Source organism: Thunnus maccoyii, chromosome 10 (assembly GCF_910596095.1).
Source record: "Thunnus maccoyii chromosome 10, fThuMac1.1, whole genome shotgun sequence".
Lineage (NCBI taxonomy): Eukaryota > Metazoa > Chordata > Actinopteri > Scombriformes > Scombridae > Thunnus > Thunnus maccoyii.
In genome coordinates this window covers 13,626,539-13,638,974 of record NC_056542.1, presented here as the reverse complement: position 1 = coordinate 13,638,974, position 12,436 = coordinate 13,626,539, and the positions used below count along the sequence as shown (strand labels likewise).

At 41.1% G+C, this 12,436-nt stretch overlaps 1 protein-coding gene across 1 annotated transcript; it reads right to left on the bottom strand.

Moving 5' to 3' along the window:
• Positions 1-132: 132 nt before the first annotated feature.
• Positions 133-11,627, bottom strand: g6fl (g6f-like). The gene is made up of 11 exons (XM_042422966.1): positions 11,543-11,627; positions 10,876-11,220; positions 9,892-10,158; positions 9,557-9,592; positions 8,869-9,204; positions 5,875-6,132; positions 2,836-2,955; positions 2,563-2,636; positions 1,528-1,554; positions 1,111-1,157; positions 133-553 (listed from the first exon to the last, which is right to left on the bottom strand). The coding sequence occupies exons 1-11, from the start codon at positions 11,613-11,615 to the stop codon at positions 532-534; spliced, it is 1,605 nt and encodes a 534-aa protein (XP_042278900.1). The 5' UTR covers positions 11,616-11,627; the 3' UTR covers positions 133-531.
• Between the last annotated feature and the right edge of the window lie 809 nt (positions 11,628-12,436).

Genomic DNA, 12,436 nt, shown 5'->3' with positions numbered 1-12,436 from the left:
TGATCAATAATCTCAAACGCGAAAGCACTTAGGAATTTGTGTAATGGATTTATTGGATACAACAACATTACAAACATTTTTTATTTAGAAATGTGTATATAAAAATACAGATTCACGGCAAAAAGACAACTGCTAGAATACTGCTAGATGCATGTAAACAAAAAAAAACAACAACAAAAAAATAAACAAAGTTCAATGAAACCAGTGAAAAAGACAACATAACATATTAACATTTGTTAAATTGCTTGTATTTGGGACACACTTGTAGAGCCTTATGAAAAAATATGTCTCCTCTTATATGTGCTACCATGACATGAATTAAATCAATAGTAAAGTACTTATAAAGAGCAACAAAAAAAAACAAAAAAGATTTAAACAATTGAGTATAATGTCCCTGAAGCATTGAAGGTTTTTTTTTCTCAAGACCCAACTATGACATTCAATTGTTACTTTTGTTTATAAAGGCCTTCTGCTGCAGCTGGGACCTGAGCGGATGTGACAGCTGGATGAGGATGAGATGTGGGTAGGTGATCAGCTCTGACATTGCTTGCATCTGAAAACAGAGCACAAAGACAAACTTGCACAAAAATCTCCCGTCCCCCGGTCTCTTTTATTCTTCCTTAAACACAAACACAGACAGCCCACGCAACAACAACAACACACAGGCGAAGGAGCGCTGCCTGTCAGCACATGGCGTGATATTATGCCACAGTGTCAGAGTGATGTTCAGGCCAGCATGATTGGTGAGTGTGAGAAGAATTTGAGGGGCAGATGAGTGACAGTGCAAACACACACACACACACACAGAGCTATCGTTGTTAGGACATTGAATTGAATTCCATTCATTGCCCAAACCCTAACTCTAACCTTAACCTAACCTCAATTCGCACCTTACTCCCAACCCCAAGCAGAACCTCAGAAATGATGATTTGCCTCATTAAGACCAGTCTTTGGTCCCCATGAGGACTACTGGTCCTGACAAGGTCAGTGTTTATACTGGAAAAGGTCCCCAAGAGGTAACAAAATGTGCAAGCGCACACACACACACACACACACACATACACATAACATACAAAGGCACACACAGGTGATGCAAGGCTTTTTGCTTACCGCTCCAGTTCCTTATAGACATCATCCTCTCCTCTTGGCTTCAAATCCTGGTATAAAGAAGAAAGGGGGGGAAGGGAGGCAGAGAAAAGAGTGGGACAGAGAAGAAGAGGATAAATAGAGAGATCTGTGGTACCGAGGCCAGATTTATGTCCCTCCGGTGTGTAATGAGATTGATTTGTTAATACCACTAATGTGAGGGTGACAGTTGATAGGCAATGGGTTTATCTGAGAGAGGGCAGACAGATTGCAGGAGAGGACTGTGAGTGTGAGGGAAGACATATCTGCTGGCAGCTTAGGGAGGGAGCAAGAGAGAATGACAGTCTGTATGCATTGCTGGATGTGTGTATCACACACAAATCCTCACACACACATGCACCACGCCTCTGTGTGTGCACAGGGGACGACGCAATAACTCACCATGTAGACTGAACCCTGAGGAGGGGCCTGTTGGGAAGGGAGGAGAGCAGAGAAAACAGGTTTAATGAACAACAAGTGACAGAGAGGGAGGGACAGTAGAAATCAGAGGAAAAACACAACCAGGGAAGGAAAGCAAAAAGAGTAAAAATTATACAACAGAGATGAGACAGAAAAGGGGAGGGGAGAGAAACAAACGGAAAGAGACAGTATACTGTGGCAGATTACCTAACCACAGTAAATGATAAGAACCTGAGAATGACATTGACAATGCATAGACTGAAACTGAGTGACCATAGTCAATAGAGAAGGGCAGACACAGGCAGACCTGGCTGCCCATTGTGATGAAGGAGCTGTAGAGTTACACTTTCTAACAGAATGTTAAAACTACAGAAATATTTGGGAGGAATTCTTTCCAAAATTTGAAAAAAGTTGCCCCTGAAGTCTGACAGAAAGAGAGAAATGACTCATTCTGCAGGAAAAGAAAGAATGTGCAGTGTTGGCTGCTAGATATGTCACTTCCTACCACAATAAAAGAGACAACCAGTAGGAAACAGACATATAGACAGATAGACATTTATAAATATGCATGTACTTACTATATTCTACTTACTGCCACCATCTTCTTTTGTTTTTTTTTTAATGTTATTTATTGACTAACGGCTGTCTTGTATTATCCCTACTATTAACAAATTGTTAAAGTCACATTGAGATTGTACCAATACTAACTTGATTACTTATATATATATATATATATATATATATATATATATATATACAATTTAAAATTATTTCTTTTATTTATTTCATTATATATTCATCTATTTTATTCTATTAACTAATATTGTTATTCACATTCCTTAACATTGTCTTTCACAAACGTAATTGTGCTTTAGCAACACATGTCAAATGTCATGCCAGTAAAGCCTCCTGAACTAAATTGAATTAAAAGAGTGCTGAATACCATATCTGAGGAGTGGGAGTAGGGAAGATGAGGGCACAGGATATTTAGTTTTTGAAAATGTCTGAATTCATCACCTGTCTCATATCCTCAGGATTCTCATAGATGTTCTCTGATTCATCTGAGTGGACAGACAGAGCCTGATCAATACCTGAGTACAGAGAAAGAGAGTTACAGTCTCACATGCACTCAAACTCACAGAGAGGGAGGGAGGTCGGGAGGCAGATTCATTACAACAACCCCAGAGGATGTCATGGACCACGTCACTAAGTGGCAACAGGGACCGAAGATGGACGGAACATGGAAAGCTGTCAAAAAAAACAACAAAAAAAAAACGCCGGAAGACTCACCGTGATCAGAAATGTGTTTCTGTCTCCATAGCAACACACCGACAGCCGCAGCAACCAGGGGCACCAGGAGTAATAAAGCAGAGAGAGAAGGGAGCAGGGAGGGGGTGACATTGACACTCTCTACAAAAGGAGAAAAAAAAGTGAGTGAGAAAAGCTCCAATGTTTCCAAGAACAGTACTAATATAAAACTCGTAGAGCTATGAGTGCGTGCCGTTGAATGACAGAGAAGTTATTGCTGTTTGTTCTCCAGTTTGCTCTTTTGTTCAAGTCAAAGAGGGCAACCTTTTCCTTTACGTGAGCACTTCAAAACATGCACTTGATACATGTTGCAGTTAATATCTCCTCAACATAGTATTACGTGCATTTGCATCATGCTGCTGTCAGTCACAGACAATGAGTGCAGTGGAGGAAGGCGAGGAAATCCAGGGACTGCCAGACAGAGTGAATACAGTCTGTACACCAGCTCAGTAGACATCGATCTGACAGACCTTCAGTCTGGACAGTAAACGCTGTCAATTTGAAATGTGGACAACAAGAAGAAAAGCACCACTATCAAAGAGAACAGATGCTGTCAGATCATTACAGGGGGGCTCTGCAAATCCCACTTCCAAACAGAATAGTTGCATTGAAGTTTTTGCAAATCCTAATTATTTACTATCTGATTATCTAAAAATGAATGTAGTGTAGGTAAAGTCAGGAGAGAGGTTTCCTTGCACACTCCCTTGACATCTGACAAAATATGCACAGCAGTCTTTCAGTCAAACCCTGTCTAGCATTGCAAAACATACGGATACAAAGCGTAGGCATTTTTATTATAGACAGGATATAAGTAAACCATAAGCTCACTGTAGTACTAGTCAAATTTTGTGGGAAGAACCCACGCGTGAGATGAAACCTGTCAGGTTTATTTGCATAATGAGGATGACATCAGTCTTGCAAAATACAGCCACGGGGCAACACGCACGGGAAGCAGGAGGGAGGCGCTTGTTTCCACAGAGACTGCTGTAATTTAGTGTACCTGAACAAGTGTTCTGTCGCTGCCTGCTCACTGTTCATGGAGCACAAAGCAATCAGATGTGTCAGACATCTCTGGATTAAAAAGAGAAGCCGAATAAACAAAACGTTACTACAAAAACTTTTATGCAACTGTAGTTAATGCACAATGTACAATATGCAGTATCTCTTTGTGGCATTTGAGGTTATCTGATGGACAGAAACCTGGCAAAAGTGAAGTCCACTCAGACATCTCATCAACTTTCCACGAATTTTGTTTGTAAAAGGATTGGCCCTTGGGCTTCACCTTAGCCCCGGTGTCACAGCTTTTAGCCGGCTTCAAAATAATCAATCATTATGTGCTGTGTGAGGTGTAATTGATTGGTGAGTATGTGTAGAGGTTGCTAATGGAATATTGTGGTGAGAGCTGACCCCAAGATTGACCTGCACTGTTCTCCATGCCAGCTTTAACGCATGAATTATGGTAATTGAGTGCAGTGAAGTGAGGCACAAATGCCCCCAGTTTCTCACCATCACATCTCTTCTTTCTCTCTTTCTCTCTCTCTCTCTCTCTCTCTGTCTCTCTCTCTCTCCACCCCTCACTCGTCTTCCGCTATCGCACCTTTTCCTTTCCTCTATTGGCACTTCCTCCTTTACCTCGTCTATTTCATCTCAAATGAGGTAGGGAGTGATTTGTATCGGTGCAATTGTAGAGGAGGATGGCTGATAGGAGGCAGACCAAAGTGCTTGAATGTTTTGCAAATGATGGACCAACTCAGGATAGAAAATGATTGCAGAACATCCCTGACATTTGAAGTATTTGGTGCACAATGATTGCTTTTTGCATTCTCTGAGCTAAGAGAAAGGAATTCTATTATGCAGTGTTGTTTTAACTTATTCAGCTGGTACTATACTTTGAGATTTGGCTTACAGAACATTACATATCCCAAAATTATATAAATGCCTTGTTGTAAATTTGGTTATTTTCAGTGAGCTGAAAAGTCTCTCTGCCCCATTATCTCTGGATACCTCCTTACCGCCCAGTTCAACTATTTATAAACCTTTAACTGTCACTGCTTATTGTCATACTATTCATTATTAACCAAGGATTTTTGTGCTATCTTGCACTATTGCATTGTTTGTGCAACCTGACACTATTCAACAGTGTAAATGTAGGTCATCCAAAACTCATATTATTTGAAATGCTCATTCTGCTCAGTCTAAATTCCTATGACACACTGGACAAAGGCAACACTTGTCACTCACTATACTGTTCATATTATTTTGTCTAATCTAACCTCTCCAATCAGACAAAAATCTTGCTGCCTCTCTCCTGCTCCCTGCCTTTACCCTCTCTGTTTCCTCCATGTCCATTACTCTTATAGCCGTACCATCAATGTGCATCATGATGAGCTCTGGGCCCCTCAGCCCAAGTGATGTATTACGGTACGGGGTGTGAACTCATCTCTGCTAAGGGATCCATTCAGCTGTCACATCCTCCTGTGCTCCCCCACAGCCACCAATACAATAAGCCTGAATAATTTAGTTTTTGTGGGAAGAGATGTCCTAAGGTCCCGTCTCCTTATATTTGCGCATCAGCTGGGTAAGTGTGATGAGAAAAACGAAATAGCCTTTATATTCTATATTTCATAGAAGACGAAGCTAAGCAGATTTTTAGGACTGTGGTAAATTTATATGAAAAACAGGCACATAAACGGACGAGTTATTCTGCTTTATCTGCAAATCGCAACTTCTTGTTACACAGAAGTCTTGACCTTTGACCTCTTTGACTACATTAAGAAAGTATAACATATGGTATCTGAACTTTCTCCTCTGCAAACCATGGGTTTCCTGGCAGATGGATTGACCTGCCATTGGCCTGAATGCCCCGTAGAATGCTTCACAGATCACATATCCGAGAATCATCCACATTCATCGTTCATTATCTCCACTGGGTTGACAGGAAATCTGCCAGGACTCTTGTGTTAGCAATATAATTAACTGTTGATAAAATCAGAAAACAGACCAGTCTTTGTGATATTATACCGGCTTCAGGGGGCAGTGTGACAGTTTGCGTTGCCGAGAAGGTCTGCCCGTTTCTCAGCTGCAGGACGCAGGTGTAGTTCCCAGCTGTGTCAGAGGTGATGGGTAAGGGCAGGGTGGTGGTAATGCTGCCGGGACCAATGCTGAACATCTGCAGCTTGCGACTCTTATTCTGGTATTTCCAATTGGCACTTTTGACCTTGGACCGCTGTGAGTAGATGCACGACAACTCCTGCTTCGAGGATGTTTCCTTGGTTTTGACTGTGGATGTGACACAGAGCAATAAAGGGGAAGGGAGAGGAGAATAAGAGGACAAGGAATGTTAAGGGGGAATTAAATGAATGAAGAGAAATCAGAAGGAAGGATGAGTAAGTGAAAAAGACAGGTAGGAGGGGAGAGAAAGGAGCAAGAAAGGTTGAGAAAGTGAGTTAAAGGGTAGTGTGTGAATATAGAAAAGGCCAAGGACAGATAGAGAGTAATGGGGTAAAGGGAAAGTGATATGAAAAACAAAGAACAATTCAGAGAGGGGTCAAAATAATATATATTCATTAAAGTGATTTGCTGCTAATGCATTGGTTGCCTGTGACTGATGCTTACTGTCTCATCAAACTGAAATGAGAATCCATCTGGGTGTAATCAAGCTCCGCAGACCCACACACACACACACACACAGACACACACACACACACACACACACACACACACACACACACACACACACACACACACACACACACACACACACACAAAAACACACACATTTCAGCCTTGATTAGTGTGATCAGTGTGGGCCACCTACAGCCTTGGTGGGAGGGCTGCAGGTATAATCATACATAATGATACTTATAATGAGGTGGGGTAAAAATATATGCGTCACATGATTGGTGTGTGGGTGGATGTGTGTGTGTGTGTGTGTATGTGTGTGTGTGTGTGTGTGTGTGTGTGTGTGTGTGTGTGTGTAAGGGATGCAGATGTGTGAAGCAGTGTGACAGTGACAGTGACTGATCGGCTGGTCATGTCTGGGCAGCTGTGATGGATGCCAGTGGGACTGTGATTAGTAAAGCCTTCCAAGGCCTCAATGACAAGGCATTGTATATGTGTGTGTGTGTGTGTGTGTGTGTGTGTGTGTGTTGGGTTTTGTGCACATGGGTGCAAATGTATTCTGCATGTTTCTGTAAAAGGGTGAAACCTCCCCAAGGCTCACGCATAAAAATCAACAGGTGTTCTGCTCAATTTTTTCCCTTCCCTTTTCATGAGAAATATTGTAAGTGTATTCATTTAATAATGCGACATTTTGCCAATGGCTGTCAGAAAGTTTATTTGCATTTATCCTGCACAGGTGTAGTGGAAGCTGTTAAAAATTGTCTTGCTCAAGAACACAGGGCAGATGCTTGCCAAAATCCCTCTAGAAAAATGGGACCTCCTGCCCCTGTGCTTATTTTGCAACTGTCCTGTGCAGGATTTAGATATAGTTCAACATTTTGAGAAATATGTTTATTCATCTTATAGTGAACAGTTAGATGAGGAGATCAATACCACTGTCATGTCTGCACTAAGTACTGAGCTGGAGATTATCTTAGCTTAGCACAAAAACTGAAAGCAGGAGGAAATAGCTACTTGGGCTCTGTCCAAAGTAAAAACAGATCTGCCTATCAGCACTTCTAGGGCTCACCAATTAAGACGTTATATCTTGTTTCTTTAATCCGTAAACAGGAAGAAAAGTAAAAACAGAAAGTTGTGGGTTTAAGGGGATTTGTGCTGTACCTATTTCTTGGTGAATAACAGCCAGGCGCAGTGGCCTTTAAATGTCTGTTTGTGTATGGATTAAACAGATGAGACAATGTTATATAGTCAAAGCTTATAGTTAAAGCTTAATAATTATTATGTTATTATTAAGCTTTAGAGCTGCTGGTTTGCGTATTTTTCAACTTTGGAGGAAACCACGCTTTCGTTTTTTTCCCCTGCTTCAAGTCATCTAAACGCCTTCAGCTCTATACTTGAAGTGAAACTATGCCACTGTCGCCACAATTGGGAATTACTTGCTAATGGTAATTGGAAAAATGTAATATAACAGTGGTACCATTGGAGAGGAGGCATAAAGTCACAAAGTGACTTGAGTAATGTCAGTTACACAGAAAAATCTAGCTAAAGTTTGCACCATAAGCTACTGTTCATACCAAATGAAGCAATAAAACCCCTTAGTGTACTGAACTGCTAAAGGATTTATTTTGTTGTTTTTATTTTGTTTTAAATATGTTATTTATGTTATTCTTCAAAAGTATATGGTCTCTCTTTAAAGCACAGCAGACATGCTACCATCAGTCTTCTCATCTAACGCTCAGCAAGACAGTGATTAAGCGTTTTTCCCAAAATGTCAAACTATTCTATTAAATAAACTACAGATGGGTGCCAAATTAAAGGAAAAAACTGAATAAATGGGAGGATATGAGAAAATGGGAGATACATAACGAATGCAGAAGCTTCCATACAAAGCACGACAGGTCACTGAATTGTTTGAGTATGAAAATGAGTCATATGCTATGACAGTTGAAATCTGGTGACTTTGCAGTCACCAGATCTCAACCCAGTTGAACACCTAAGGGGAATTTTGGATCCTAGTGTTAGATAGCGTTTGCCACTGCCAGCATCAATCATCTTCTTCCTTTGAAAGAATGATGCTCATCCCTCCAGTAGAGCTCAAGAAACGTTCTGCTCTGAAGCTGTTCTGGCTGCTTGTGGTGGCCCAACACCTTACTAAGAAGGTTTTTCCTTTAATTCATCATCCTTCTGTATACAATATGTCAAATGAAAATATGCAGCATAAAGTTCTTTTTTAAAACATTCACTATTCATATGTGACATGACAGCATTCACCACATGTCACAAGGTTATTATAAAACTGACACCACTTGTCACATAAATCCCCTCCCCTTGTTTATTCCACTTAATTTACATCCTCCTCCATTTTTTTCTCCTCCTCCTGACCCTGATCTGTACCTTTCAGCACGCTGAGCCAGGTCCCCTGGCTGAAGGCACTGTCATTGAGGAACACTTCACAGACATAGAATCCGCCATCTTTCAACCCAGGTGTGAGTATAAAGGAGAAGCTCCCGTCCTCCGCATTGTATGGTGAGCCAGCCAGCTGGAGCTTCTTGCTCTGCTCGGTCGAAATGGTGGAACCTCTCCAGCGATCAAACTGGTACACCAGCTTTCTACTACTCTGCCTAAGAGTGTCTGGAGGTTGCCAGCGCAGTTGGACATAATCCCCCTGGATACCAGGGCAGGTCAGCGGTGAGGGTGTCTGAGCCTGGGTGGCGGTGGAGATCTCTGGGCCTGCAGGGAAGGAGGGAGGAGGAAAGATAAGAGAAACCCAGTGATGAGACAGACAGTACAAGATGCAGCAGAGATAGATATGAAGACATAAAAGTGTAAGAAGACATATCGATAGGGAATTCAGAAGAAACAGAATAAAAAGAGGGTGAATGAAGAGCGAGGTGCAGACAGAGAGAGTAAACAGAACAGTAAGAGAGTAGGGAAATGATATGGGAAAAATTCTCAAACAACAATAGGGATTACACTCTTATATGCAGAGAGCTTTCTTCAGTTGGTCTTGCATTCTGCTCTGCCTGATTAGCAAGATGCTGACACAGGACTTTAAGACCGCTTGTGTTACAAAGTCACTCACCATGTGTGATATTGGCGAATGAGACCTTTTTCTCGGCTGTGGAGAGAAGGGAAGCAAGAAAAAGAGGGGCGGGGAGGGAGCAAAAGGCAAATAATGAATAATACATAAATATAGCAACTATAATATTCACAGGAGGACTGGCTGAATTTTAGTGCAGATCTACAGTAGACTTTTGAAACGTCTGTAAAAGTAAATACTTTGAAGAACTGTAGCTACTTAAATAAATAATGCTGCTGATGGAGTTTCTGGCACTGATGCCCACTCACTTCAACAACAACAGCAACAACAAAATGTATTTTATTCCTCTAAGCTTCTGCTTTTCTCTTCAGTCTTACCATCAACAGTCACCTCCACATTGAAGTCGAAAAGAGGGTTACTGCTGTTACCCCAAGGGTGAACAATACAGACATAGGCCCCGTTGTCACTGTTCTCGACCTGTGGTAGTTTAGCCACCGTTCCTGTATTTGGCATTTTCTCACTCCTGATGGAAATGTCACCTGGTGCTGCCCAGGTGATCTTGCTGATGGCAGAGTCAGGATTAACACTGGCAATCAGACGCAGGGTGCTGCGCAGAGGAATGGGTGTAGGAGGGACGATGGTGACTGCAAATAAGGAAGGACACAGGAAATCAGTGGTGGAATAAGCAATGTATTGATTAAGTAAAAGTAGCAATACCACAATGTAAATATACTCCATTATGAGTAAAAGTCTTGCATTTACCTTTTAAAAGTACAGACATATCACCAGAAAAATATACTTAAAGTAAAAGTACTTATTATGCACAATAGCCCCTTTAAAAGTGTAATATTATTATAACTATAATTGGTTATAATTAATGAAATAACAGATTTTAGCATTTTATTGTTGCATCTGGTTGAGGAAAATGCAGTGAAGGATGAAGTATAAAGTAGTATAAAATAGAAGTACTCCAATAATAAAAATAGTCCAAGTAGTCTACCTCAAAATTAGAATTAAGGGCAGTACAGTAAATGTTACTTTCCAACAGTGCAGGAAATATAAATGCAGTGTGGCTGAGGTGAATATAATATCTTGTAGGTTCTCATTAATTTAGCAATCAAGCAAACAATCAGTTATTATGTAAGATTACACAAAAGGGATGCATATCAAAGGCCTCATACAGAGATTTAAAAGAATGTAAAGATGTGAAAGAGAAAGAAAATGTCAAATATGCAAAGTACAAACACAACACTAAAATCAAAAAGAACTAACTGAATGCGTTTTCCAAATTTCAACAGATATAGTGTTTTGTTGCATGGAGTCAAAACATTTCTATGGGGTAAACCTGTTGATTTTCCTACCTGTAAGGATCGCTAAGAGGATAATCCTCTCCGTCAGCCTCCTCTCGCGTTGCTTTATCAAGCATGAGTAGAGACCATAGTCCTCCGTTTTGGCAATAAAGGACAAAGAGAAAACCCCGGTGTTTTGAAAGTTAGGGTCAATCAATTGCATGGATGCCTTCGAGGCACTACCGGAGAAATGCGTGCCTCCATTGGCTGAGAGAACTAGTTTCCATTCATCCACATCAAGTGACTTCACCCTCCAGTTAATGGCTATGGCACCCCTCACTGTTGGACTAGTACACACCAAGGTGATACGTGTGCCCTCTCTTGCCACCACAACATCGTCCCATTTTGAGGGAAAGTCTGAGGGAAGAAAAGTTCAGCATTAACACAGGTGCATTATTTTGGCAGTTCTACAGACCTACTACAGCTCTGATGTCTGTTTTTTAGCCTGTAGATCAAAGCCAACACCAGGAAAAATCATGAGAAATCACAAGTCATCCTTTACTCCGACTGACCCCTTAACAGACGGAGGAACTATTTATACATGACTCAACATTTACCTTCAAGGAAACAAGTTAAATCATGTTTACACTCTAAATTGGCTGGGAAATACACCCAGGAAGAGCAGTTTCAAGTGCAGTAAAATTACAGTTCTAAAAATCAAAGATAAAATATTCTATACCTGTGATGCTAAAGTGAGAGGAATATACCGCAAAGGAAGACACAAGAATAAAGGTGAGAAAAGCAGACTCCATCACACGTTTAAAGAAAAGAAAAACACTCTCACTGCACTGGCTGTCTCCCCGACACTAAGCGCCCTCCTGAACGCCAAGTATTGTTCACTTCCCTGCAATAATCCTGGTGTCTCTGACTGACATGTTAACAAGTTTCTCTGCCCAACAGGATGTTACACGACCAACACTTGGATAATCAACAGGAAACGACTGTCATTTTTGCCGTCATATATATGTGTGCACGAGCCTGATAAACTATATATACTGGCATTAACACAAGCCTTACACCAAAATGTTGCCCTTCAATGTTTTACAGCATTTCAGAGCTGAACTTCAGTAGCAGAACTTCTGACCCTAATGTTCAGCCTGACAAAAGGAATGAGCGTGTACCCGTGTGTGTGTGACAACGTGTGTGTGAAACAGAGAAAATGATAAGAATAGCAGAAAGCGAGGGATTGAGGGAGATGAAAAAGCGAGAAATAAAGAGTTTGGGTTAGTGTGGGTGCACAGCAACCCCTAGGCTACATGTCTTTACATCCCATAAATGTCCTTAATTAAGCTAAAGGTATTATCAGCTCCTCTGAGCACTATTACAGATTTTTCCATAATTACCATTGGGTGAATGGGGGCGGTGAAGGGAGATAGAGAGAAAGCGAGAGAGAGGGAGAGAAAGCAGATATGTATTGTGGGTGTCTAATGACAGGGAAAGAAAAAAAAAAGAGGTGAGAACAGCAAGAAGGGAGAAATGTGTAAGGAGAGGTGTTCAGACAGAATGAGAAAACCCGAGGAGAAGAGAAGTGTGAGAGTGTTGCAAAGGGAACAGATACAGTTTGACTTCAAAG